This window comes from Narcine bancroftii, chromosome 7 (assembly GCF_036971445.1).
Source record: "Narcine bancroftii isolate sNarBan1 chromosome 7, sNarBan1.hap1, whole genome shotgun sequence".
In the NCBI taxonomy this organism is placed as follows: domain Eukaryota; kingdom Metazoa; phylum Chordata; class Chondrichthyes; order Torpediniformes; family Narcinidae; genus Narcine; species Narcine bancroftii.
In genome coordinates this window covers 186,505,107-186,532,648 of record NC_091475.1, presented here as the reverse complement: position 1 = coordinate 186,532,648, position 27,542 = coordinate 186,505,107, and the positions used below count along the sequence as shown (strand labels likewise).

Here is a 27,542-nt window from a genome sequence, read left to right as displayed (position 1 = left end):
TGGCTTGGCTTCGCGGACGAAGATTTATGGAGGGGGCAAAAGTCCACGTCAGCTGCAGGCTCGTTTGTGGCTGACAAGTCCGATGCGGGACAGGCAGACACGGTTGCAGCGGCTGCAGGGGAAAATTGGTTGGTTGGGGTTGGGTGTTGGGTTTTTCCTCCTTTGCCTTTTGTCAGTGAGGTGGGCTCTGCGGTCTTCTTCAAAGGAGGTTGCTGCCCGCCAAACTGTGAGGCGCCAAGATGCACGGTTTGAGGCGATATCAGCCCACTGGCGGTGGTCAATGTGGCAGGCACCAAGAGATTTCTTTAGGCAGTCCTTGTACCTTTTCTTTGGTGCACCTCTGTCACGGTGGCCAGTGGAGAGCTCGCCATATAACACGATCTTGGGAAGGCGATGGTCCTCCACTCTGGAGACGTGACCCATCCAGCGCATACAGCAAGGCAAACAGCCCCATATCAATAAGGCTTATCTTCAAGGAACCAAAAGAAATTGAGGTTTATCTCTTTCAAACTTTAGACATTATTATTGGGTAGTTAATATACAAAATCTATTATTGTAATTAGATTTTGATACTTTGGATGAGCATCCTGCTTGGGTAGAAATGGAATTGAATTTTTCTAAAAATCTAGCTATGTTGGCAGTTTTAGGATCTTCTTTAACCTTTTCATTTTCGAAACGGACAGATAATCTGATAATGAGACATAGATTAAGGATATGGGCACAATTTAGAAAATTCTTTGGTTTTCTTAATATTTCCCTATCCAGCCCTATTATTAAGAATCATCTTTTTCAACCTTTTATGTTGGATGTAGCTTTTAGAGAGTGGGTCAGATTGGGTATCAAAAGTTTTAGAGGTTTGTATACTTGAGGCAAGTTTGCTTCAATTGAACAATTTGTGGTGGCCCGCCGCTGCAGTGATCAAACCGGCACTCCAGGCGGCGCACCTAAAAGCCAGCAGACCGCGCAGCGGCTCTGCCCTAGCAAGCAAACTGTGGACAAACGGCAAGGGCAGCTTAAAGGCCAATAACCCCAAAATGGTGCTGGCTCCTCTGCACAGCCAACAGACAGGGACAGTGCGTGGGGAGGAAGGAATTGTCATGCAAGAGGGTACCCGCGTGTGGGAAATTCTCTTTTGTAATGCAGGTAGTTGCATCAGTAAAAAGGGGAAAACAGTGGGAACACGAGAGGTATAAGAGTCAGGCCTGAGCCACAATAAAACACAGAGCTTAACCTGACTGCACTCGTGTGTGTGTCTTTCTTTCGAGTAGTGTGCGGCTACAATTGGTGACCCCGACAGTTTAGACAGCATCTAAACCCAACCATGAGTGAGTCGGCAGCAGTCCACACAGTCATGGTCATGCTGCCGATCTTCTGGACAAATCAGCCATGCGTGTAGTTTGATCAGTCTGAGGCAGTTTCAGATCCGGGAGATCACAGCAGAGTCCACCCAGTACTACCACGTGGTGAGCACCCTGGACCAGGACACGGCAAGCTGGGTGGCCAACTTCATCCAGGAGCCCCCATCGGAAAGCACATACACTGCCTTGCCCAAATCTTTGGGCTCTCACAGCGTGAGGGGGCATGCCTGCTCCACCTGGACAGACTTGGGGACAGGCCCCCATCAACGAGATGCTGGCAAACACAAGTCCTGCATCAGGTTTAAGCAGGCATTCCTGGAGCAACTGCCCGAGGACATCCAACTGCTCTTGGCAGACGCTGACTTCACTGACGAGTGGACGTTTTGTGGAAACATTAAAAAAAAGTGCTCAGCATCTGTGGGGGTCGTCGCTAAATCCCACAGCCAGACCATGCAGACCTGCCGAAGGAACAGCTGCCCCACAGAAGAAGCGATCCCAACGACCAGTGGTGCTTCTACCTCTAGAGGTGTGGTTTTGGAGCCCATCAGTGCAGGCCGCCACACATGTTACAGGGAAGTTTCGGGGACAGCTGTCGCTAATGGCCATGACGGCTGACCATCAAGATAGCCTCCTGTACATTTGGGATCGCCAGTCCAGACTGAGTTTCCTCATGGACACAAGAGCAGAGGCCAGCATCCTGCCCCCATCAGGACAGGTAGTCGGGCCCCACACTGAAGGCTGCCAACAACAACACGATTCAGACTCATGGTACCAGCAAGGACCAACTGCAATTGGGAGGTAGCCTTTTCTCATGGGTGTTCACACTGGCTGCAGTGGAACAGCCACACCTTTGGGCAGACTTTCTGCGCACCTATAGCCTGTTCATGGACCCCAAGGGTCGGAGACTGAACCATGCCAGGACTTTCCAAACCGTCCCCCTCAAAGACGCCAAGCTTCCAGCACTCCATGCAGTGATCCACAGATGAGTTCCTGGCAGTGCTCACCCCCAATTCACCACGGCAATATCCTGGCAAGGAGTACAGCACCATATCCTGACCTTGGGCCCGCCGCTCCATGCATGAGCAAGACGCCTTCCTCCGGAGAAGCTCTAGCTGTCGAAGGAGGAATTCAAGAAACTGGAAGAGCTCGGCTTCGTACTGTGGTTAGACAGCCCATGGGCCTCTCCCCTTGCATATGGTCCAAAGCCACTGGGGGTTGGAGATCTTGCAGCCACTATCGTTGGCTCAATGAGCCCACAACGCCAGATCGCTACCACATGCCACACATCTAGGTTTAATCTGCATCAGGTTAAACCTGCACCACATCTAACCTGCATGGTAGAAAGATCTTTTCCAAAGAGGACTTCATGCGGGGATATCATCAGATCCTGATACACCAATGAAACCATCATCACTTCTTTCAGCCTGTTCAAATTCCTGTGAATGCTATTCAGGTTGAAGAATGTCGCAGAGACCTACCAGTGACTAAACGACACAGTGGGTCGAGACCTCGATGGCACCTTCGTGTACCTGTCAGCATCCTTGTGACGAGAGGAACCAAGAACACAACGCACATCAGCAACCTCTACACCCAGGCGGGCGGCGCAGGCTGCAGCAGCGGTCGGAGCGGCCCTATGCCTGTGCCGGTTGCTCCAACCGCTGCAGCCCGCGCCAGCCACTCCAGTGTGAGGACTGATATCGGGTTGTTGGGAGAGAGCGGGGCGGCAGGATCAGTGTGCGGACGTCCCTGCGCCGACAGCCCGCGCCGGCTGCCCCCGCCCTGACATCCTGCGCCAGGGGGTAGGGACAGTTGGGAAGGGAGCTGTCAGGTGCTGCCAGCTGACCATCATTCCCTTAGCAGCCGCAGATGGCTGGGGGGACCACTGTGCTGCGGCAATTATCCCTCTCTGAGGAGGATTACAAAGTTCACCTCACAGACAGTTCACCTCCTGTGCATTCAAGTGGCCTCCCAACAGCTGTTTTACAAGCAGGGAATTTGGCCACCTGTAAGTGCCTATTGATAGCCAGATGAGCAATTTTGATTAAATGGAGATAGTTTACCACCGACTTGTATGCGCTGGATAAAGAATATTGTGTCTTGCTTGAGGTTGGAGAAAATTAGATATAATGATTGAATTTGATAAAATATGGGGTCCAGTCATGGACTATTACTATAATTTAATTACATAGGCTTTAGTGCTCTGGGGGTTGCTTGCTTGAGGTGCGGAGGCCAAAACTCTATTCTTTTCTTATTTTTTGCTGATGTCCGTGTTTAGTGGTTGGGGTAGGATTAGTATGGGGGAGGGGGGGTCTTTCCTTTTTTTTTGTTTTCTGTATTATCTTCCTTTGATTTGTTTTTTCCCCTTTTTTCTTTCTCTTTTTCTTTCCATTTAGAAAAAATTACTTTATTTAGTTATCTTACCAGGAATTTATTTCGATAATAGATTATGAAGATTTTCCAAATGAACTTTTACTATACATGATTCTTGTATACAACGTAATGTTTAATTGGCTTATGATTCATGTTCTGTATTTTATTGCATTAAGATTTATTATTATCGTTTGTTCAATATATGTCATGTAATATTTCTCTCTTCCAAACCAATTAAAAAGAAAAAAAAGAACCAAGCATCGCCTACTAGAATCCCTGAAAAGGCTGAGGACTCTGTGCTATCTGTCTCTGAGGGCGAAGTCAGAACATCATTCAAGAAGGTGAACCCTCGCAAGGAATCAGGCCCTGACGGCATACCTAGCAGGGTACTGAAAATCTGCGGCAACCCAACTAGCCAGAGTGTTCACAGACATTTTTAACCTCTCACATTGTTGCAGTCAGAGATTCCCACCAGCTTCAAAAGGGCATCGATTATCCCAGTACCCAAGAAGAAGAGTGTGGGCTGCCACAACAACTATCACCCAGTAACACTAACTTCTACAGCGATGAAATGCTTTGAGAGGCTGGTCATGGCCAAAATTAATATGTACCTAAGATCTGGACCCTCTGCAATTTGTTTATCATCATAATCGCTGCACGGCGGATGCAATATCACGGGTTCTCCACTCAGCACAGGATCATCTCAAAAAATAGCAATTCATACATACAGCTGCTCTTCACAGACTACAATTCAGTCTTCAATACCATTATTCCCTCAGCGCTGGTCAAGAAGCTACAAACGCTAGGCCTCTGTACCCCCCTCTGCATTGGATCCTTGACTTTTTCATTGGAAGATTAGAGTCAGTACAAATTGGAAACAATGTCTCCTCTTCACTGATCAACAACACAGGCAATAATGAAGAGGCGCTGCCAGTGACTCTACTTTGTGAGGTGCTTTAGGAGATTCGGTATGTCAGCGAAGACTGTCGAAAACCTCTATAGGTTTACTGTGGAGAGCATACATCACAGGCACCAGATTTCACTCCATTGAGGGCATCTATATGAGGCGGTGTCTTTAAAAAGCAGCCTCTATCGTCAAAGACTCCTACCACCTCTTCACTCTGCTACGATCAGGGAAAAGATACAGGAGCCTAAAGACGAGCCCTCAGCGGCACAAGGAGAGCTTCTTCCCTGCAGCCATCAGATTCCATCAAATTTCATGACTTGCTCCTGACAATAAATTCTGATTCTGAGATTCCAGCATCTGTAATTTTTTTGTCTACTGCCCTATGGTGAATCATTATTGCAACCTTGACATGACTTCTGTGTTAGGACAAGATAAAGGAACAAACGTAGGCCATTCTAATGAATGATAATTTCCCCCTTGCAATACTCTTTCTGTAGCTTTGTAGGGAAACCTAGGCCTCAATGGATACTCCTTCCTGACCTGAAATGCTGAACTGAATTCTTCCCATGGATACTGCTAAACCCACCAAATTCCTCCACCTTCTCATGGTTTACTACAGATTCAAGCAGAAGTTCTTGTGTTTCTTTAGTTTTACAAATAGAAGTAGGATACTTTGCCTTTTTTGTTCTTGTCCAACCATTTTACTGTGATTATTTGAACCACCAACTGACAGCAAAAGAAGCAACAATATCCAACGGCAGCACTATAGAGGAATATCCCTCAGAGTTGAACAACTAATTGCCATGTAACTAAGAAAAAACAAAATTTTGGACTACAATATTTCTGATTTATTTGGATTATTTTGCATTTTGTGACTAAAAGATAACAGTAAGAAAAATTATTTAAAAATCAACATCTATGTATGCCATTGCTAAAATTCTAGAACATTATGCTGCCAAATGAAGAGAGAAGGAAACTAATGTTTTCCTTCAATCCTGCCAAATTTGCCCTTGTTTTGGATGTTGGGTACTATTCATCTGCTAGATTCTTTTAAGATTGCATTGGATGTACCCCTGACATCCCCTCAAATCTCCATCTTGTGAAACCTGCTGATCACACTGTCAGACAATTCATCTATCCAGCATCTGCCACTGTATCCATTCATCCCCATCAGTAGCTGACCTGCTGTACACCTTCACCCATTACACTAAAGCAGCCAAGTCTCACCCTGTCTGTTCCATCAATTACTGGTAGTCAACATTTTTATCATCCCCCATTGATCCTTAGCAACTGACTCTCATTCTGCCCTAATGTGTCTGAGCAATTCTTTCCCACAAACCCCCACCCAGTCAAACAGCAGAATGCAAAGGAAAAACCTGTTCCAAGGCATACAATACCTTATGAGTTACAAGTTTTTGCAGTGGTGGGCCATCGAGACAAAACTTCTGTTTTGTCCATCAAGTTGCCTTAGTATCCAGGCTCATTTTATTGCAATCATGATTAGCTTAATACTTAGTTCAACAGAAAAAGAAAACAAAATAATCTTTCTAATAATCCAGATGACATTGTTTTCTTAGTTGTAATTGCAACCCTTTAGTGGCCTTCATAGGATCATTTGTCTACATTCAACTAAATGCCATAACAGATTAGATTTTCTTTGTGCACTTGATAGGTGCTTCTTCAGAAAATTGCAAAATACTTTAAATAAATTCAAATTTGTAGCTGCAGAAAATCCTCTTTGCACAGAACTGCAGATAGACTCTATGCCTAATTAACAAATAACCTGAAATACATTAAGGTTTCTCACAGACGATTCTTCAGCATATCCAATATTAACCTACTCCATCATGCGCTTTATTTTCTTGCCCAACTGTGGTTTCAATGACAGAGAAAATCTTTGTGCTTCGTCCAACCTGCAGATGCACTATGTTTAATAAATCAAGGCACAAAAATAAATGCATCACAATTGAGGCACAGAAAGCAAACACATAATTGTACAGAATCTTGCCAGGTGTCCTCCTCCCTTCCTCTCCCTCCATGCCTAGAGGCACATGCATTTTTGGCTGGAGATGAAAGATCAGCAGGTTTTCTCTGGAAGATTGGAACCCTTTCTCTATTTAAGATGTGAAATGGTTAATTTTAATTATTTTTATACTTTGCAAGCAAATTTTTTTAAATACAAATAACTTTTAATAGGAAAACATATTTCCTGAGGCAGCCTGATTCAATTATTATTTTGCCAAATCAAAATGATTGAATTCCCTCATTACATTCTCTACATTAACCCCTTCCCAGTTCACAAAGAGACTATCATTTCAAACCCATCAAAAAGCAAGGTTACCAAAATCAGACCAAAAGCAAAAGCATTCTCCACTCCCATGGCTCACATTTCACAAAGGCATTTATCTCTGTAATCCCAGAGATTACACATGTATTTTTTCAACCATTTTTCCTTCAATCTCCCTTTTCAAGTCCCCCACCACACATTGTTGACAGGCAAACATTCCTGACCAATGCTCTGACAATATTACTGGCATTCTTTATCCTTTCTAATACCATTCAACCCCTGTTATCACGCCCTCCATTCAACACTTCATCAATTCTTTATCGACCCCTCCAAACTTTTCCGACATTCCATGTTTTCACAAGCACATTCCATCTTTTAATTTGTAAAGCTGCTCAAAGACCAGTTTACAAGGTACTGTCTGTCATCATTTTCTTCTTTAATGCAGTTTGATTTTTTTTATTGTGTACAAAGAAAATAGGAGGAATTCAGCAGGGACAGGGCATCATCCATGTATCGGAACAGTCAAACTTCATTTCAGGTCAGAATTCTTTATCAAGAATCGGTAGGCCCTTTCACGCCAGGCCTCCACCTGTCGGCCTGCTACAAGCATGGAGGGAAAACAAACCTACCTTTCATGGACAGTTCTAAAAGGCTGCTCCTGTGTCACATTCATGTTGAGCAGTGTCTCATAGTGCCCTCCAAGCCAATGGGTGAGGCAGGGCGACTGGTGTCATGGCGTCACCAGTCATAAATACACAGAACAATGGCCACCTTCCCTACCCATAATCCCCCACACAGCTGGAACCGCTTTATTTCTCCCAGAAGTTCTTGCTGCGTGAGGGATTATTGGTCAGAAAGATGGAAAATGCTGTGCCGCATTTTGAGCCGCTGATGAGCAGCCCAGGGAGGTGCCAGAGTGGCTGGCAGGGCTATCACAGCCCATACCGGCCACCCCCATCCTGACTGTCCCCACCAGCCGTTCCTGACCTGACAGTTCCCGTCGGCCATCCCTGACCTGAGGGGGTCATGGAGAGAGAGGGGTGAGTGGGTGGGAGAGAAAGGGAAGATGAGTCGCTGGCTGAAGGCGTCATCAACCCCACCCCTAACCAGCCACTTGTAGCTGATTGTCCCTCCCAGAGAGGGATTGCAGCCGGCATCTTGAAGCCGGCCATAGTGCATTCATAGAGAATCTCCGCCTTTACAGTCAGGCTTTTTCACTGCCTGAAAGGGCCTAGTGTTTCACACCTTTAATCAAGGTTGATTTTTGTTTTCTTCATTTTTATTACTGACTTTTTTTTATCTTCTCCAATTTAAACTTTAAGAATGAAGCAGTGGACAGGTATTAAGTTAGCAGTCAAAATGAAATAGGACCTCATATCTGGCCAAAAGGAGCATCTCCAGTAACAGGAAGGTGCTGACTGGGAGGTTTTTAAAAAAATCCAGTTACAGCACGATAACAGGCAGGAAAAGGGGAATAAGGTTAACTTATATAATTATACATATGAATTGATTGACAATATCAAGAAACCAGACAGCGCATCTCAGGAACATCCAAACACCTTCATTCTTTAAATCGTGACAGGAAATCCATGAATGGGCCCCACGTCTTGTGAAAAACCAAATAAAGCAATTAAGGGGCATGGTTCTAATTCGATTTTAAAAATCACTGACCGCAGTGAACTGGAATTCACTGTCTATGTATTGTTCAGATGGTTGGCTCCTCCCTTGGTTCCACTCTCACCTACCCTAATATTTTCTTTCTTCGGCTTGGCTTTGTGGACGAAGATTTATGGAGGGGTAATGTCCACGTCAGCTGCAGGCTCGTTTGTGGCTGACAAGTCCGATGCGGGACAAGCAGACACGGTTGCAGCAGTTGCAAGGGAAAATTGGTTGGTTGGGGTTGGGTGTTGGGTTTTTCCTCCTTTGTCTTTTGTCAGTGAGGTGGGCTCTGCGGTCTTCTTCAAAGGAGGTTGCTGCCTGCCGAACTATGAGGCGCCAAGATGCACGGTTTGAGGCGATATCAGCCCACTGGCGGTGGTCAATGTGGCAGGCACCAAGAGATTTCTTTAGGCAGTCCTTGTACCTCTTCTTTGGTGCACCTCTGTCTCAGTGGCCTAATATAAACCCTGGTTTACCCACCTTACCTCAAATTCACCTGAGGACTATTGTGTCTACCGCCCTTTGACTGTAAGCTATTAAAAGCATGTATGTACACCCCACTTTTCTCTGAGTGCAATCAGTCACGTTACAATTATAATAGCTTAATTTGAAACACAAAGCCAGGCATGCTCTAAGTCGACCCTCTGTCCCCTGATGCCCCGGAGAAATTCGCTTACTGGCTGGAATGCTTTCAGTCCTACCTGACGGCCACACAAGTCATCTTCAACTCGGATAGTCTCCGGAGATCAGCATTTCTCTCTCGAGTCGGCCCCAAAGGGTATGCTGTGATTGGAGAATGTGCTACCTACAAGTGGGCCATAGAAGGCTTGAAGGCCCACTACAAGGCTACAGAACGACATGCTAGTGAGACACCAGCTCTCTCAACATCGGCAGTGTCCAGATGAGTCACTAGACATCCATGTTCTCGAACTGTGGACCCCGACCATAAAAAGCTACACGAAGTGGCTACTGCCCGGAGAGGAGGAACAAATCTGGGGCACCCTCATGGCAGGAGTGAGGTGGAGATACGTGAGACAGTGACTGCTAGAGTTGTGGAAGAAAGACTTGACCAGCACCCTGCAGCTGGTGAAAGCACTTGAGCAGCCTCAACTGGGAGCCAACAACCTCGCGGTGCTTTTTCAGTGGACCAGGTCATTGGGGCACCGATGACCCCTGCTGCCACCTGCAACCAGGGATGCTACTTCTGTGGACAGGCAATGCACACCCATGCCTGATCCCCTACAAAGGACTCCATGTACTTATGATATGGTAATTGAGGGCACTGGGTGAAGGTCTGCCAGGCTAAAGGGAACCTAAAGAAAGCGACCGCATGTGCAACCTTCAAATCATTGCTGACGTGCCCGAGTCTCAAGTGCTGGCCTTAGTTTCTCCATGCTGTTCACCGCCAGAGTCTTGCCGCACCTCGTGGCGGGACTCGCCACCAGGAGTGAAGGATCACAGGAAGCCACAGTAGTCATCTTGCTGCACCTTGAGGTTGACACTACCTAGTCCTTCATCAGATCAAGATGGAGGGCAGTCATCTTGCTGTGCCTCGTGATTGATGCTATCTTGTCTGCCCGCGGGCCAAGAGGAGAGAATCGACATCAGTGTGGGGAGCGATGGGGATTCTGGATCACTGGCATAGGTCATCCTGGTTCAGGCAATACCACACAAATTGAATAACTCAACAATGAAGGCGAGAGTAAACAGACATTTGACTGGCTCCACTGAGAGCTTTATAAATTCTGTGATGGATCTGCGGTACAACTTAAGAGTGTATTCGACAGACTAACGCATTTTTCTAGCTTCACATTCGCCCTCTGAGACAATCCAACGATACTGCATAGTACGTCTAACTGTAAAAGGGCCAGATAAGGTCTGCTCCCTCTTAAAGTCCACCTCTTTCCCATTGTCGGCTGAAGCCCAGACAGCTTTCAACTACGTTCGGAGCTACATCGCAAAGGCCATTATGCATGCGGTGTTCAAGAATGTATCCTTCCAGGTTAAAAGCAATGCCTCAGATGTAGCTCTGGCCACTACCCTTAACCAGACAGCAGGCCAGTTGCCTATTTCTCCTGCACTCTACAAGGCCATGAGCTTTGGAACCCATCTGTGGGGAAGGAGGCACAAGCCATTGTATAGGCCATCAGGCACTGGAGGCATTACCTGTTTGGCAGAAAATTTACATTGCTCACCGACCAGCGATCAGTGCCATTTATGTTTAATAATACAAGGGGAAAAATATAGAATGATAAAATTGCTAAGTGGTGGATCGAACTCTCCACCTATAATTATGACATAGCATACAGGTCATGTACTTTCAATGAACCTCCAGGTGCCCTGTCAAGAGGAAGCTGTGCCTCTGCACACACCAGCCAGTTGCAGTCATTGTGCAATGAGCTTTGCCACCCAGGCATCACTCGCATGGCTCACTTCATCAAGGAAAGCATCCTGCCCTACTCCATTGAGGACATCGGGGAAATAACTAAGTCCTCCCAGGTTTGCGTAGAGTGCAAGCCGCACTTCTACCACCCCGACAAAGCTCACCTGATAAAGGTATCCCTCCCCTTCGAACGACTCAGTGTCGATTTCAAGGGTCCCCTCCCTTCCACCAAAGGAAATATGTACTTTCTCAATGTAACCGACGAGTATTCACATTTTCCGTTCGCCATCCGCTGCCCTGACATGACCAACACCAGTCATCAGGGCCTTGCACACTATTTTCACTCTGTTCAGTTATCCCAGCTATACCCATTGCAACCAGGGCTCATCATTTATGAGCGAAGAGCTACGCCAGTACCTGTTCATAAGGGGCAGTGCCTCAAGCAGGATGACTAACTGCAATCCCCGGGGGAACGGACAACTTGAAAAACAGAATGCGACTGTATGGAAGGCCATGCAAATAGCTCTCCGATCCAAAGCCCTTCCAGACTTACACTGGTATGAAGTCCTACCCATGGCACTCCACAAGGCCACTTCTCTGTATGGAAACCAATGCAATTCCTCACAAGCTTATGTTTACGTTCCAGAGGAAATCCACATCTGGGACTACTCTCCCAGCTTGGTTAATGGTGCCAGGGCCAGTCCTGCAAAAGCATGTGAGGAGGAGCAAGACAGACCTCCTGATCGAGAGGTTGCACCTGCTGCATGCCAACCCAATGTGGTATACCCTGACGGCAGAGAGGACACTGTCTCTATCAGAGACCTGGCACTTGCCAGAACTGAGGATTCGATGTCTCAAGTGAGCCAGGAACTGGAGTCCCATGTCCGGTGGACACTGTCCCGAAGGACACTGCTCGGGAAGTGGTCCAATCCACCCCACGACCTGAGCCGGAGCCCTCGAGACCCACTGACCTGATACCACAGGGGTTCCATGAAGTTCAGGAAGCCCAAAGTCCTCCAGTACTGCGGTGCTCAACCAGAATTACCAGACCCCCTGACAGACTTGTAAATATTTGTGAAGTATTAGTTTTTTTTTTAAAAAAAGAATAGTCTCTGTTTTTCACCCACAGACTCAATTCTGAAGGAAGGGGTGGATCCAGTGAACTGGAATTCACTGTCAATGTATTGTTCAGACGGCTGGCTCCTCCCTTGGCTCCACCCTCACCTACCCCAATATAAACCCTGGTTTTCCCACCTTACCTCAGATTCACCTGAGGACTACTGTGTCTACCGGCCATTGATTGTAAGCTATTAAAAGCATTTTTATACTTCCCACTTGTCTCTGAGTGCAATCAGTTGCGCTACACTAACAAAGTTTGAAAAATATTTAACTGAAAATTGTAAACATTCATTATTTTATACAAGATAAAGTTAATATCTGAAAAGTATAAATTCCTTATTTTTAAAATATAAGAGAATTTTATTTATATTTACCTTATTTTAAAAGAAAGTATATTTTTGTCTCAGGTTTTTTTTAAACTCTCCCCCTTGTTGGGGGATTTTTTCCCCCCCCCTCTTCTTTTCATTATTATCTTTGATATATTATGAAGAATGTGTCAACTGCTAATTCAATCCAAACCTAGATTTAATGTTTTGGATAAAATTAAGCTAATAAACTAATTATGTCTGTTTTTTATTTAAAATCTTATGTATACGATATTGTTTCAGTGATTTACTAGATTATTATGTGTATAGGTTTTTGATTAAAAAAGGAAAAGGGGAACATGGCTCCACTCTCACTATTCAAAGCACAGCCATTCTTCAGCCTTCCAATGCAGAAGGACTAAGTGATAATGTTACACATATTCAACCTAAGATTGCTAGTCATGGACATGCTCACCTTCCTGGGTCATTATGTCAAAGGGACAGGGACCTGCATGAATGTGAAAGCCAGCTTTGGAACCTGGACAAGCAAATGCCAAGTGAAGGTGAAGCTGAGAGAGGACAGCAAAAGAGGCATCATCCACTCCTCAACTCTCCGTATTCACCACAGTAGAGAAGCACGGCTATGCTGCACAGTCCAGCGTCTGCAGGAAATGCAAGAAACCTGGGAATGTGACAGCCCAATGCAGCAGTCATCAGCAAGCATTGCATGCAGGAAGGCCACCAGACCAAGGACTGTGCAGAGAGCAAGTACTGCAACCTGTGAGGGGTGGGGAGAAGCTGGCCACCTCTACAGAGCCTTCTCAAACCATGTGGCCACCTATGCACACGCAGTAAAAGACCAGCCAGCCAACATCACCAGCCCCAGCGAAGTCAATGCTCCCTCTGCTTCGATTGTGGCATAGACCCCAGTAGAGACCGAGACTGGGGGAGTAAGGAGGCCCCAGGCATGTCCACCTCCAACTCTCAAACCCCAGCCATGAGGCTGGAGGCAGAGTCGATGCAACAAAGAGCTGCAGAAGAAAAATAGCAGATGGTGGAAATAAAGAAAACCTAAAAAGCCTCACCAAATAAACTGGCAACTGACATTGCAAGTACTGGGAATAAAAAAAACAACAGCTAGGAACATCTTATTGTCAAGGATAAAGACAGCACGAGCACAAGAAGAGGGCAGAGGAAACGCCAAGATGGAGGGGAAAGAAAGGAGGACAATGAGTAATGAGCAAGTCCGACTGAGGAATATACAGCACCGGGTGGCCCTTAGCTCCAGGACGCTGGGAGCAGTGCAGAGGCCATCACCTCCCAGCTCTGCAAGACCAGGAACAGTGCAAAGGTCATTGTCCCCCCAACTCTGGGAGAAGTAGAATATATGTCAGCCAGGAAACTGAGAAGCTGCATAGAGCCCTTTACTGAATCCATCATCAAGAATGAGGACATAAAAGGAGTGACTTGCCAGGCAGTGGAGGCACTCTAGTCAAAGCTTCTGTTATGATCCAGAGGACCCCAAAACCCAGCATCAATAGAAATTCACCAAGACACCTCTTGTATTTTCTAAGCTAAACTTATTTACTTCCACTGAAGGGAAAGCCACAATTCTAGCCTATTAAATTAGGTCAGGTTTCAAAGAGCTAATTTTAAGAGAGACACACATCAGTTTCGGTGAGTGCCCTTCAAACCTACATTGAAGTTTAAAAAACAAACAAATGACAACGAATAAGTGGTAAAATATTTCAACTTTGTTACCCCTCGTGTTTCAAATTACTGTTATAGGTGAACTAAACCCCAACTTTTAACTCATTCACATGTCTGTTTACATTTGCTTAGGTATCTAGGTAAATTTAAAGACCATCCAAGATTCCATGTCAAAAAAAATTCCACTCCATTTCAATTATTCAATGTTTCCTGTTGCCTCACTTAATCTAACTTTTCAACAGGTAAGTCAGTCAGTATACAAAATTTACTGAAATTTATGAAACATTAAAGGAATAAGCATCCAAAAGCAAAATCATAATAATCTTGACAATATGTTAAAATTTGTTACTGCCATGTTATGTTGAAAATAATAAATGTTTTACAAAATTTATGCTAAATTGATGGCATGAGTAACATTCCTACAAAGCAGTTCCTTTCCTTTTCTTGCCACTTTTGAGTTACCACCTGGCATTAAAAATTGCATTTTAAAAGATTTCCAAGAGAAACCATAATTTGAAAAAATGGTCTTGATTATAACATAACAATATTTTTTACAAATTCAAAATTGCTGTCAATCAGAAATTGTTTCAACAAATACCAAAAGGCTGAATAAAGTGCAGCGACTTTCACTGACACGTTTCCACCCAAGTGATCTATTCTAATATGGATAATAAATTAAAAAAGACATATAAAAAATAAAATAAAATTGAAGTAGAACATACTCAGCTATTTTAAGTTTTTATAAAAAAAAAACATATGTACATTGATGGAATTAAAACTCAAAACATTCCACCACAATACAGATCCTTTGGTCCATGATGTCGTGCTGACCTATGGAAACTGACTCCACAAAAATCTCATCCTTCTCCACATCACACAGCCCGAACTGAATGCAATACTATTGGTATTAACCACAGTTTTCAATATTACCTCTTACTCTTGAACTCAATCTCCCCCCCCCCCATACGTATTTCTTAACTACCTTATCAACTTGTGCAGCAACCTTGAGAATCAATGGACTTCCAAGTTCATTGTCACCTGACTGTACATGTACAACCCAACAAAACTGCATTTCTCCAGATCATGACGTGCACACACATGCAGAAACAAAATACAATGCACAGTAAATATATATAAATATAAAAATATATATATATATAAATATATATATATATAAATATATATATATATATAAATAAATATATATAAACATATATATATATAAATATATATATATAAATATATATATATATATAAATATATATATATATAAATATATATAAATATATATATATATAAATATATATATATATATAAATATATATATATAAATATATATATATAAATATATATATATATAAATATATATATATAAATATATATATATATAAATATATATATATAAATATATATATATATATATATATATAAATATATATATATATATAAATATATATATATATAAATATATATATATATATAAATATATATATATATATAAATATATAAATATATATATATAAAAATATATATATATATAAATATATATATATATAAATATATATATATATAAATATATATATATATAAATATATATATATATAAATATATATATATATAAATATATATATATATAAATATATATATATATAAATATATAAATATATATATATAAATATATATATATAAATATATATATATATATAAATATATAAATATATATAAATATATATAAATATATATAAATATATATATATAAATATATATAAATATATATATATAAATATATATATAAATATATATATAAATATATATATAAATATATATATAAATATATATATAAATATATATATAAATATATATATAAATTTTCTTTCTTTCTTCTTTCTTTGGCTTGGCTTCACGGACGAAGATTTATGGAGGGGGTAAAAAGTCCACGTCAGCTGCAGGCTCGTTTGTGGCTGACCAGTCCAATGCGGGACAGGCAGACACGATTGCAGCGGTTGCAAGGGAAAATTGGTTGGTTGGGGTTGGGTGTTGGGTTTTTCCTCCTTTGCCTTTTGTCAGTGAGGTGGGCTCTGCGGTCTTCTTCAAAGGAGGCTGCTGCCCGCCAAACTGTAAGGCGCCAAGATGCACGGTTTGAGGCGTTATCAGCCCACTGGCGGTGGTCAATGTGGCAGGCACCAAGAGATTTCTTTAGGCAGTCCTTGTACCTTTTCTTTGGTGCACCTCTGTCACGGTGGCCAGTGGAGAGCTCGCCATATAATACGATCTTGGGAAGGCGATGGTCCTCCATTCTGGAGACGTGACCCATCCAGCGCAGCTGGATCTTCAGCAGCGTGGACTCGATGCTGTCGACCTCTGCCCTCTCGAGTACCTCGACGTTAGGGGTGTGAGCGCTCCAATGGATGTTGAGGATGGAGCGGAGACAACGCTGGTGGAAGCGTTCTAGGAGCCGTAGGTGGTGCCGGTAGAGGACCCATGATTCGGAGCCGAACAGGAGTGTGGGTATGACAACGGCTCTGTATACGCTTATCTTTGTGAGGTTTTTCAGTTGGTTGTTTTTCCAGACTCTTTTGTGTAGTCTTCCAAAGGCGCTATTTGCCTTGGCGAGTCTGTTGTCTATCTCATTAAATATATATATATATATATAAATATAAATATATAAATATAAATATATAAATATAAATATATAAATATATAAATATATAAATATAAATATATAAATATAAATATATAGATATATATAAATAAATAAATAAATATATATAAATATAAATATATATAAATATAAATATATATAAATATAAATATATATTAAAAAAAATATATATATATTAAAAAAAAATATATATATTTAAAAAAAAATATATATATATATGACCGCAGAGCCCACCTCACTGACAAAAGGCAAAGGAGGAAAAACCCAACACCCAACCCCAACCAACCAATTTTCCCCTGCAACCGTGTCTGCCTGTCCCGCATCGGACTTGTCAGCTGCAAATGAGCCTGCAGCTGACGTGGACTTTTTACCCCCTCCATAAATCTTCGTCCGCGAAGCCAAGCCAAAGAAGAATACACACACAGAAAAATAGAATTTCAAATGAAAAAATATACATCAATATTATAGAGTGATATACTGTGTGCTGGATTAAGCTGTAATATTTTATATTCCAATTCCGTGAGCTCTAAAGCCCAGTGAGAAAGTTGTCATTTGAGGAAAGTGTGAAGCAAAGCCAGTGATGTTCTCAGTCATTTTGATGATCCTCTGTATTGACTTTTGGTTCGATGCGTTGCGGCTACCATATCATGCAATAATGCAGCCAGACAGGATACCATCAAGTCTGTTCCTGTAAAAGTTGTCAAGAAGGAGGCCAGTAACCTTGCTCTCCTCAATCTCCTTAGGAAATATACATGATGCTGTATGTTCCGAATGAGATGTTGTGGGTCCAGGAGAGGTCACCTTAGTCATTTTTTCCTCACACATCTTCCGTAAGACCAAATTTTATTCTGCATTACAATTGCTTTTGAGTGGGATCTGTGAATTTTGTCAGGAAAATTCCATGACCTATATAGCTGCAAATTTGGGGTTATACAGGCATTTATATTGGAAGTCACTACCTCAAAACATCTTGAAGAGATCTTCTCCTCACAAAGTAATTCAATTTCTGAAGTATAATCAGTGCTCCCCCAATTATCTTTCCCCAAGAGAGATTGCAGTCATTGCCTTGGAGCTGGCCACAGTGAATTCAGGAAGGTAAGCCTCCCATCGCAAGGGCAGAGAACCTCCGCCTTTACAGTCAGGCATTTTCTTCACATGAAAGGGCCTAATGTTGCAATGGAGAATCTTCTAACAATCAGTTCTGCACTTAATGACCTCCCACTAGGAACACAGGAAACAAATTACTTTGAACCCTTGACATTCATCAATTGCATTTCAACACACAGCGACTATAGGTTTAAAGTCTTTCCAAAAGAAAAACCAAGTATCAAACACTGATGTTTTCTGAAATTAGATTCCTCTCAAATATAATTACAGGTGAAGAAAAACAGAACAATATAATCATTATTAGCAATGGAGGGGTTTATTGCTGAATTATTTTCCTACCTCTTTGCTACATGTAGATTATTCTTCTATCTCAGCATGGTCTATGATTAGAAAAGTCCCAACATCACATGCTATAATTGGTGGTCATTGCACAAACCTTGTAATAGACTTGAGAAACATTTTCAAAATATTCTAATTCTTTTTTTTTGGTCCCTCACTAATATGAAATCCTAAAAATCTTAAGTTTAAAGACTGATGCAGCTTTTTCCAAAAAGCAAGTTTTCATTGTACACGGGTGACTCAAGAAATGGCTTACAAAGACAGGAAAAAAATAATCTTCCATGCCATTTGAAAAATGTCACATTGAATTGATTATTAACATGAAAAGCAAAATGGTCTATAGCTGACTTAATTACTAAAGTAAAGTGGTACATCAATCTATACACAGCAGATTCTTCTACATTTTCTCAGGTCCTTTACATCATCCTAAAAAAGTGGGCTCTTCACGTGTCTACCGTATGCTATATTAAACTGTATTGCAAGTTGCACAGAAACAGGCCACCTCAGTCCCTGTAGTCTGCGCTGAGCCATTTTTTTTTGCCTAGTCCCACTGACCTGCACCCAATTTTTAAAATTTAGACAAACAGCACTTTAATTAATGACGATCTGAAAATCCAAAGACTACAGTATTAGTTTTGATAAAAGATCTAATGAACAGGTAAGAGACAGCAACATTCCCCATAGATGCATCGATGGTGGGGAGGGTTTTTGCCTGTAATGTCCTGGGCTGTGTCCACTACATTTTGCGGAGCTTTGCACTCAGGGGTATTGGTATCCCCATACCAGAATGTAATGCAGCTGGTCAGCACACTTCCCACCACAAATCTGTCGAAATTTGCCAGGGTTTCCAATGTCAAACCAAACCTCCGCAAATTCCTGAGGAAGTAGAGGCACCGACATGCTTTCTTCACATTAGTGTGTTGGGTCCAGGAAAGATGGAAGAATTATATAATCAATATAAATTAGGAAGAAGTTGGGAATCAAATCAATTAAAATATTTATACATCTTGGGAAATTAGTTTTCAAGTTCTACCAGTTATGTTAAGGTAGATTATGCTGATCTGGTCTGCTGCCTAGACACATCACCTGTGGTGCCCACCGTCCCAGTTTAACTTTTTTCAGGACATAGAGGATTAGACAAATTGACCCTCGGTACCCAGAGAGTGGAGCATGAGGAAAAACAGCTGATCCTGGAATACTCATGCAGCTTTTGACAAATAGCCAGCTATATTTACATAATTTAAAAAAAATTAAAAATGTAAAATCATACTAAGAAATGCATAAACATACTCAAATAAGTTAAAATAAATCTGCATTGACTTCGAGTCAGCAATCTATTCAAATAAATGGGGTTGCCATTCACAAGCCATTATTCCTGCCACAAAAATGGGGAAATGATGCAAATTATACCCATTTCCTCTGACCTCCAATTCTGCTCAAAGATACAGATTTGGCTGAGCATGCTCCAAAGTAAGAGGATACCTGGAGTCCTTCAGTAGAGAACAGCCAGCTGTCAGTCAACTTAATTCAAGTCAATAAGTTCATTTAACTACACTGGGTTTAAAATCGAATATTGTGAATATTTTTAGCAATTATAACAAAATATCAATTTATTATATTTTAATGAAACACAAATGGTGTCTTTTGTCCAAAAATGCAAAATAATTAATTTTATTGATTAATCAACAAATAACTGATAACTGTCTATTTTTCCATAATTTTAGTGGGTAATACTATTAGACAGTGGACAGAAAAAGATTATCTGAATGAAAATGAATTGTGATATGGAATTTGTCATATGAAATATGCATTTTGAATGCTACTCATATAAATTTGCAGAAATAATTAAGTTCCAAAGCCTATTTCAGACTTCTAAAGATTAAATTGTAACATGCTGAGTCTGTAAACTATATATGATATTCACGTCATGACCAGTGGTACTCCTCTTTGCCAAAGTGAATCATGTATTGAATTGAAGTGCGGTGAGTCACAAAAGGCCAGGATGTCTCACTGATTTCTCATCCCAAAATGTATTACTACAAGAGATAGCCTTGACTTATTCCTTTCTAGTCATGATATCGGCATTCTTCCATCTGTCCTCCTGGACATCCTCTGATTTAATCTCTCTACAAGGGCAGCTGGCTCTTCAGGTCTGAAGTCCTGAACTTGATAATTTCCTCCAAGTTTCCCTCCCTTTATGTAAGGAAGTGTTTTTTTTTTTAAAAACCCACAACTTTTCACCAACCATTTAGTCATTTGCCCTATTATTATGTAACTGTATTTTATTCTTTGTCGCTCTATGTCATTCTTTTTGTTCGATAACCATCACTTAATTGAATACAATCGATGAATTGGGAAGGCATTCAAGTTAGGAGAACTGGCCTTCCATAATAAAACCATGTACAATCTCAGCAAGGCCAACTAAGATACCAAGAGATAGTATTGTACCAAACCAGAGCCGTTCCCCCTCTCCCCCCTCCCAAAAAAAAATCACATTTGCACGGCAACCAGAGTAGCGCAAGCATGCTATCACCAAATGCAAAGCAAAGCCAGGCAGTACAGGATGCAATGGTGCAATTTTCTCAATGAGTTAAACGAGTTTGATGCTGGCTTCCAACGGAGGTGACATCCACATTAACCGCTACATGGACTGCTGCATCCACGGACACCACTACTGCAGGGCTACCCTCCAGTGGATGAGCCTGCAGAAAGCAATTGGCCCAAATGGAATCTCGGGACATATCCCAAGAGCCTGCACAGATTAACTCGTGGACGAATTCACAGATGTCATTAATCTATTAATCACTCCCTACAAGCCAAAGTCCCTCTTGCTTCAAGACAGCTACCATCATACGAGTGCAGATGAAAAGCACAATAAAGACCGAAATGATTACCAATTAGCATAGTGTTTTGAAAGGCTTTGTCATGGCTCATGCGAACTTTAGCCTACCACCATCCAAGCTTGATCCACTTCAATTTGCCTATTGATTGTAAAGAGCTAGGGATATGGCAATGCCAAAGTCTCAAAATATCTCTATGCTAATGACACCAATGCTAAACTATTGTTCAATAACTACTTTAAATACCCTAACAAATACATTCCCAAACTTGAGGATCTAAATCTTAGCACCCTCTCGCAACTGCATTCGTGACTTCCTGTCTAAGAGATCACAATAAAATGGGTTACACATCTCCTTCACAATCACATGCCAAAGTGTTTATATTTCCTGTCAAGGTTGTGCTCTCAGTTTATACTTCCTCAGTAGCCACAATTTTATAGCTAAATGCCATTCCCTAACTTCATCTTTAAATTTGCTGACAACATGATACTAGTGGACTGGGAACAAATAACGACGAGTCGGAAGTCAGGAAATAGATTGAGAATCGGGGGCGTGCCACGGGATGTTGGCTGATAATCCCCGCAGAGCATATCAAAAATAAAACACAGGAAATTTTAAAGATCCAAGACACAGCTCCAGCGATCAAGAGGAATTGGAAAAGCAAAGATCAAGAACAACCTACAATCAAGAAAAAAAAGCAGAAAAAGGTGCAGAGGCTTCTTTATCATCTGGAGAAATGAAGCAATTTTTAGACTTTTTTCAACAATCTATGGAAGTATTAACTGGTGAAGTAAGGAAGAATGGTGATAAGGATGGAACGAACGATTAATGCAGCTAGATTTGAAATTGTGGAATGTAAAATTAAAGGGAATGAATTTGAGATTCAAAACATCAAAGACCAAATGAAGAAAGTGCAAACTGAGGCTGCTGCAAAGCACGATCAGTTAATGCAAAACAAAAATTACGTTTTGGAAAACTTTAGCAGATGAAATAATATTAAGATTGTTGGGCTTAAACATGAAGGTCAAAATTTGAAAATTTTTTTGCAACGATAGATACCGGAATCTTTGGATCAGGCTGAATTTTAAGGAGATTTGGAGATTAAACGAGCCCATAGGGCATTGAGACCTAAACCTCAGCCTGACCAAAGGTCCCCTCCAATACTTGTCAGATTCCTTCGATATGAAGAGAGAAGATATTGGAGTTGGCAGCAAAGCAAACAAAAGAAAGACAATCACCTTGGATTTATAATGGAAATAAGATTTTCTTTTATCCAGACACAAGTTTTGAATTGTTGAAATATAGTTTAATTCGGTTAAAGATGTGTTATGGAAAAAAGACTATGCCTTTGTTTTGAGATATCTAGCTGTACTGAAAGTATTCATCCCAGGAGGGAGGAATAGATTTTTTACTGAGCCTAATGAAGCAAAGGTATATGCCGATTCATTGCCTGCTAAAGACCAACAGATGGTTGATACCTGATTTAACTGAAAGATTTCTGCTGTAACTGAAAGTATATTGTGTTTCAAGAGAGCTTAAAGGGGGAGGAAGGTTTAACCTAAAATGTGCGTGATCTATTACATTTGATAAGATTAATGGATTATACGGTTTATTGAAAAAACTATTGTAAGGGATGGTATGGTATTTCAAGTGAGTTAGAGGGGAATATGATGCTGACCATGGGTACTAATGTGATACTTTTTGCATCCCGCATAGATCAGGGGAGTAGAGATGCTTTAACATCACACACCTCTGGGGTTTTTCTTTACTTTTTTCTTCTCTTTCCCTTTATCTTTTCTTTTTTAAAGTCTGGACTATTTATATATGTAGTATATTATATAGGGAGGGTTGAGGTTAGTGGGGAGGAGGGAGAGGGACGCTGGTTGGACATGTGCTTTAATTTTGATATCTAATGGTGGGGAAATTGTCCTTTATTAGTATTAATATTAATGGAATTCAGAATCCGTTAAAGAGAAAAATGTTGTTAAGCTATATGGAAAAAACTAAAGTAGATGTGGCTTTTTCTACAAGAAACTCATTTAGCAGAAATATAACATGTGAAATTAAAAAGAGATTAGGTAGGAATGGTATTGTCTTCATTTAATTCTAAAGCGAGGAGAATAGTGATATTATTACCAATTAAAATATTAGATGAAATTATTGATAAAGTGGGGAGATATGTGATGGTAAATTGTAAAATTTATTCTGAATTTTGGACCTTGATGAATATATATGCACCAAATATAGATGATGGAAAATTTATGCAAAATGTTTTTATGCAATTATCTAATGCAAAGGGGAAAATAATTATGGGAGGAGACTTTAATTTTACTTTTGATTTGAAGTTGGACAGATCAGGTGGAATTATGGTTAAAAAATAAGTAGTTAAAACTGAAGAATTTTATGAATGAAATTAACCTTGTTGGAGGAGAATGTATCCTGATGTTAGGGACTATCATTTTATTCCTTTAGACATAAGACATATTCACGTATAGATAGGTTTTTAAATCTCCTCTCAACTGCAGGCAAGAGTTCAAAGTATTGAATATTAAGCAAGGATATTGTCTGATCATTCACCTTTGGTTATGTTAATTTTATTGGAGGAAGAGCAAAATACAAGTTGGAAAGGCAGCCAACATACTTAAGGGCCTATCACACCCCTGCCATATTCTCTTTTCCCTCTGGGACAAAAGCTTAAGGGTGTGAAAACATGCACCCACAGGCTTAGACAGTTTATTCCCCGCAGCCATCAGGTTCATGAATGAACCCTATAACAACGCTTGGTATTAAATGATCTTCTTTGCATTGTGATCCTATACTTTGTAAATTGTGCTCTTTATATGACTGCATGCATATTAGAGATGATCTGCTAGTCTGTTTGCAGAAGAACCCATTTCACTACATTAGATTTTATTTTTAACAAATAAACACAAGTTTAATAAACTTCATATAGCTTGAAACATTTTTGTTAGGAATAACTTCTCAATTATTTTGTTGGAATATCACAATGTTTTACTAAAATCAATGGGTGACAGAAATTAGTCAGAATATGGCCATCTTTAACTAAAACAGCACTGTATGAAAAATAAATTTTAATATTACACTTCCTGATGCAATGTTCTTACATTTCCCCAAGAATGAAAAGCAAATCAATTTTATAGACATAAATATTAACGTAAATCACTTCAATCCTCTTGCACATGTGGAATGCAAAGGTTAGAAAATAAACTTTAAAAACTTCTGAAATTGTGATCTGAGACCATCCATCCTTAGCAAATGCACTGGAACTTTTGGCCTGTAATCAATCACTACTGGAAACTTAACCAAACATGTTGATAACATCACAACTTCCTCGGAAAACTTCTGTGGTTAAAATAGTAACACTCGGTGGATGAAATATACTGTACGTTGAATAGCTCATCCTCCTCATTTTACACATGGCAGATTGCATCACTTACCACTATCTTCGACTGAGAAGTGGAAAATATCACTTGTCGCATTTATTCCTTCTTTCAACACATAGCAGATTTTCATGTCATCAACATCACCTGAAATACCAATGACAGTTTATTATTTTAACAAAGCCATATTCTCATATTGCTTTGACTACTAAGATTCCTTCAATAAAAAGAAAGCGATAGAACAATCATCCAAGACAAGTGAGACATGTTTGGACAGTCAGAACACTCTACGAATGTGCAATATAGCAATCTTCAGTGTAACTTTAAGTCAGTGCCCTGTAAACTAGAAACAGACCACACTAGACAGTACTAATTAAAAGCTAGAAATTATACCTCAAGGAAAGAAAGCTGAGAAAATCAGTAAGGATTTAACCTCTGCTAGCGTACCTCATAGAGGTTCATAGAGGCTCCATCAGAGTAGAGGAAATATTTTAAGAAACAAATTTTTTTTATATAAAGACAAGCTTCCAGCAAAACTACTGGATTTCAAGTTACTATCCAATTCAAACAGTCTCCATTAGATAACCATTTATTATTTTGAGTGGAAGCAAGAATTAGTAACCTGTTATCCAATGAGTCTAGTTATTAGTAACCAATGTCACAGAATGATGAGTTTTTCCAAGTAAATATTTGCTTAAATTAGATTTTTGCTTTGCCATTGTTGTAATGAATCAAGGTACTCCCTATCCAAAACACTGCTAAAGTACAGTGGTGTAAGGTACTCAAGGGCAGTTCTGGGTGGAATCCCCAACTCCTGAAAAAATAATAAATGGAAAAAAAATCAAATTATACACCACGACATACTGGCCAGAATCGAAGACCCCAGTGGTTTCAATGGCGATTGCACAGATTGGGAGGCAAAGAAATATCAAGTAATCATTTGAAAATAGTATTTGACCAACTTTTTAAAATTATTAATTATTTATCAGTCCAATTAAACATTTTTAGATTATTTACTTCAATATGAATAATTTAAATGCATGTAACAAAGATATTAAAAATCACTTAATTTAACATTACTATATTCACACCTACAATTTGAGGAATTAAAGGTCTAAAAAAAACTTTGAAAGCATGCTAGTCTTAAATTTTGATTGTATTCAACCAATACTAAATAGCCAAAAAAAAAATCAAACAATAACAGAAAATACTGGAAACATCAGGCCAGCTGATGTGGAGAAAAGAGGAAAACTTTGGGTGCACATGGTTGTCAAGAGAAGCTTGCGCACCATTGTCTCGAAATGGACCAAAACCATACCACAAACTTTTGGTTTTGTAGTCAAATCTGTGTAAAGTAGGCGAGTTTACCTATCTCGGCTGCACCATTTCATCAGATGCAAGGATCGACAATGAGATAGACAACAGACTCGCCAAGGCAAATAGCGCCTTTGGAAGACTACACAAAAGAGTCTGGAAAAACAACCAACTGAAAAACCTCACAAAGATAAGTATACAGAGCCGTTGTCATACCCACACACCTGTTCGGCTCCGAATCATGGGTCCTCTACCGGCATCACCTACGGCTCCTAGAACGCTTCCACCAGCGTTGTCTCCGCTCCATCCTCAACATTCATTGGAGCGCTTTCATCCCTAACGTCGAAGTACTCGAGATGGCAGAGGTTGACAGCATCGAGTCCACGCTGCTGAAGATCCAGCTGCGCTGAGTGGGTCACGTCTCCAGAATGGAGGACCATCACCTTCCCAAGATCGTGTTATATGGCGACCTCTCCACTGGCCACCGTGACAGAGGTGCACCAAAGAAAAGGTACAAGGACTGCCTAAAGAAATCTCTTGGTGCCTGCCACATTGACCACCGCCAGTGGGCTGATATCGCCTCAAACCGTGCATCTTGGCGCCTCACAGTTCGGCGGGCAGCAACCTCCTTTGAAGAAGACCACAGAGCCCACCTCACTGACAAAAGGCAAAGGAGGAAAAACCCAACACCCAACCCCAACCAACCAATTTTCCCCTGCAACCGCTGCAACCGTGTCTGCCTGTCCCGCATCGGATTTGTCAGCCACAAACGAGCCTGCAGCTGACGTGGACATTTACCCCCTCCATAAATCTTCGTCTGCGAAGCCAAGCCAAAGAAAGAAGGCGAACAAAAGAAGCTGGAGGGACTCAAGCAGCATCCATGGAGACAAAATCAGTCAGACACTAGAAAGGGTCCTTACCCAAAATAAAAGTCCCTTTCAGGTGGACCCTCCACCTTGAGGGTGGCAGCAAGAGCGGATCTTAACTTGCGTAATCATCTTTCAGATGGCAGCCCTAAAATGCTGCTTGCAGCATTGCCTGGTCCAACTGAAGGGGACTATTCATATCCAGAGGCGCCTAGCAGCGCCTCCAGATCTGATGGAGCTGGGGTGACTGGTGCCACAACGCTATCAGTCATAAATAGGCAGCATAGCAATGGCCGTCTTCCCTACCCATAATCCCCCATGCAGGTGGAACTGCTCTGTTTCTCACAACAGTTCCAGCTATGTGGGGGATTATGGGTAGGGAAGACGGCCATTGCTATGCCATGTTTTGAGCTGCAGAGAGCAGCCCTGGTGCAGGAGTGGCCAGTCAGGCTGTGACAGCCCACACTTGCCGACCCCCACCAGCCACCCCTGCCCATAAATCCCCTGACAGAGTGGGGGTGGGTGGGCTGTCAGGTAGCGGGGAGTTGGGTCGCTGGCTGATGGACTCATCAGCCCGCCCCCTGGCAGCCACTTAAAGCGGCTGCAGATTTAGCTGCGTTGGCAGAGCACAGCCCTCCGCCAATTATCCATCCTGGAGGAGGGTTAGCGTCAGCGCCTCTGAGGCACTTCTGCTGCATTCAGGTGAGTACGTCTTTAGCCACAAGGGGGGAGATTATGCAGCTTTACACTGCGATATTCAGGCCACCTGAAAGGGCATAATGACTAACCATTTCTCTCCATAGAGACTGCCTGATCTGCTGAGACCCTCCCATTCTCTTTGTTCATCCAAGATTCCAGCATCTGCAGTTTTTGCGTTTCTCTGTCTACAATAACTAGGATTCAAGTGATCTCCGG

At 41.3% G+C, this 27,542-nt stretch overlaps 1 protein-coding gene across 4 annotated transcripts in view; it reads right to left on the bottom strand.

Moving 5' to 3' along the window:
* Positions 1-27,542, bottom strand: part of LOC138739501 (FRAS1-related extracellular matrix protein 2-like) — a 255,570-nt gene that overhangs the window by 215,176 nt on the left and 12,852 nt on the right. For all 4 annotated transcript variants that reach the window (XR_011342293.1, XR_011342294.1, XM_069891716.1 and 1 more), the window contains exon 2: positions 24,505-24,594. Coding sequence is in view for 2 of the 4 variants with exons in the window: in XM_069891716.1 (XP_069747817.1) it covers positions 24,505-24,594 (90 nt within the window). In the remaining 2 variants the exon portion in view is untranslated. The remainder of the gene's footprint in view (positions 1-24,504; positions 24,595-27,542) is intronic.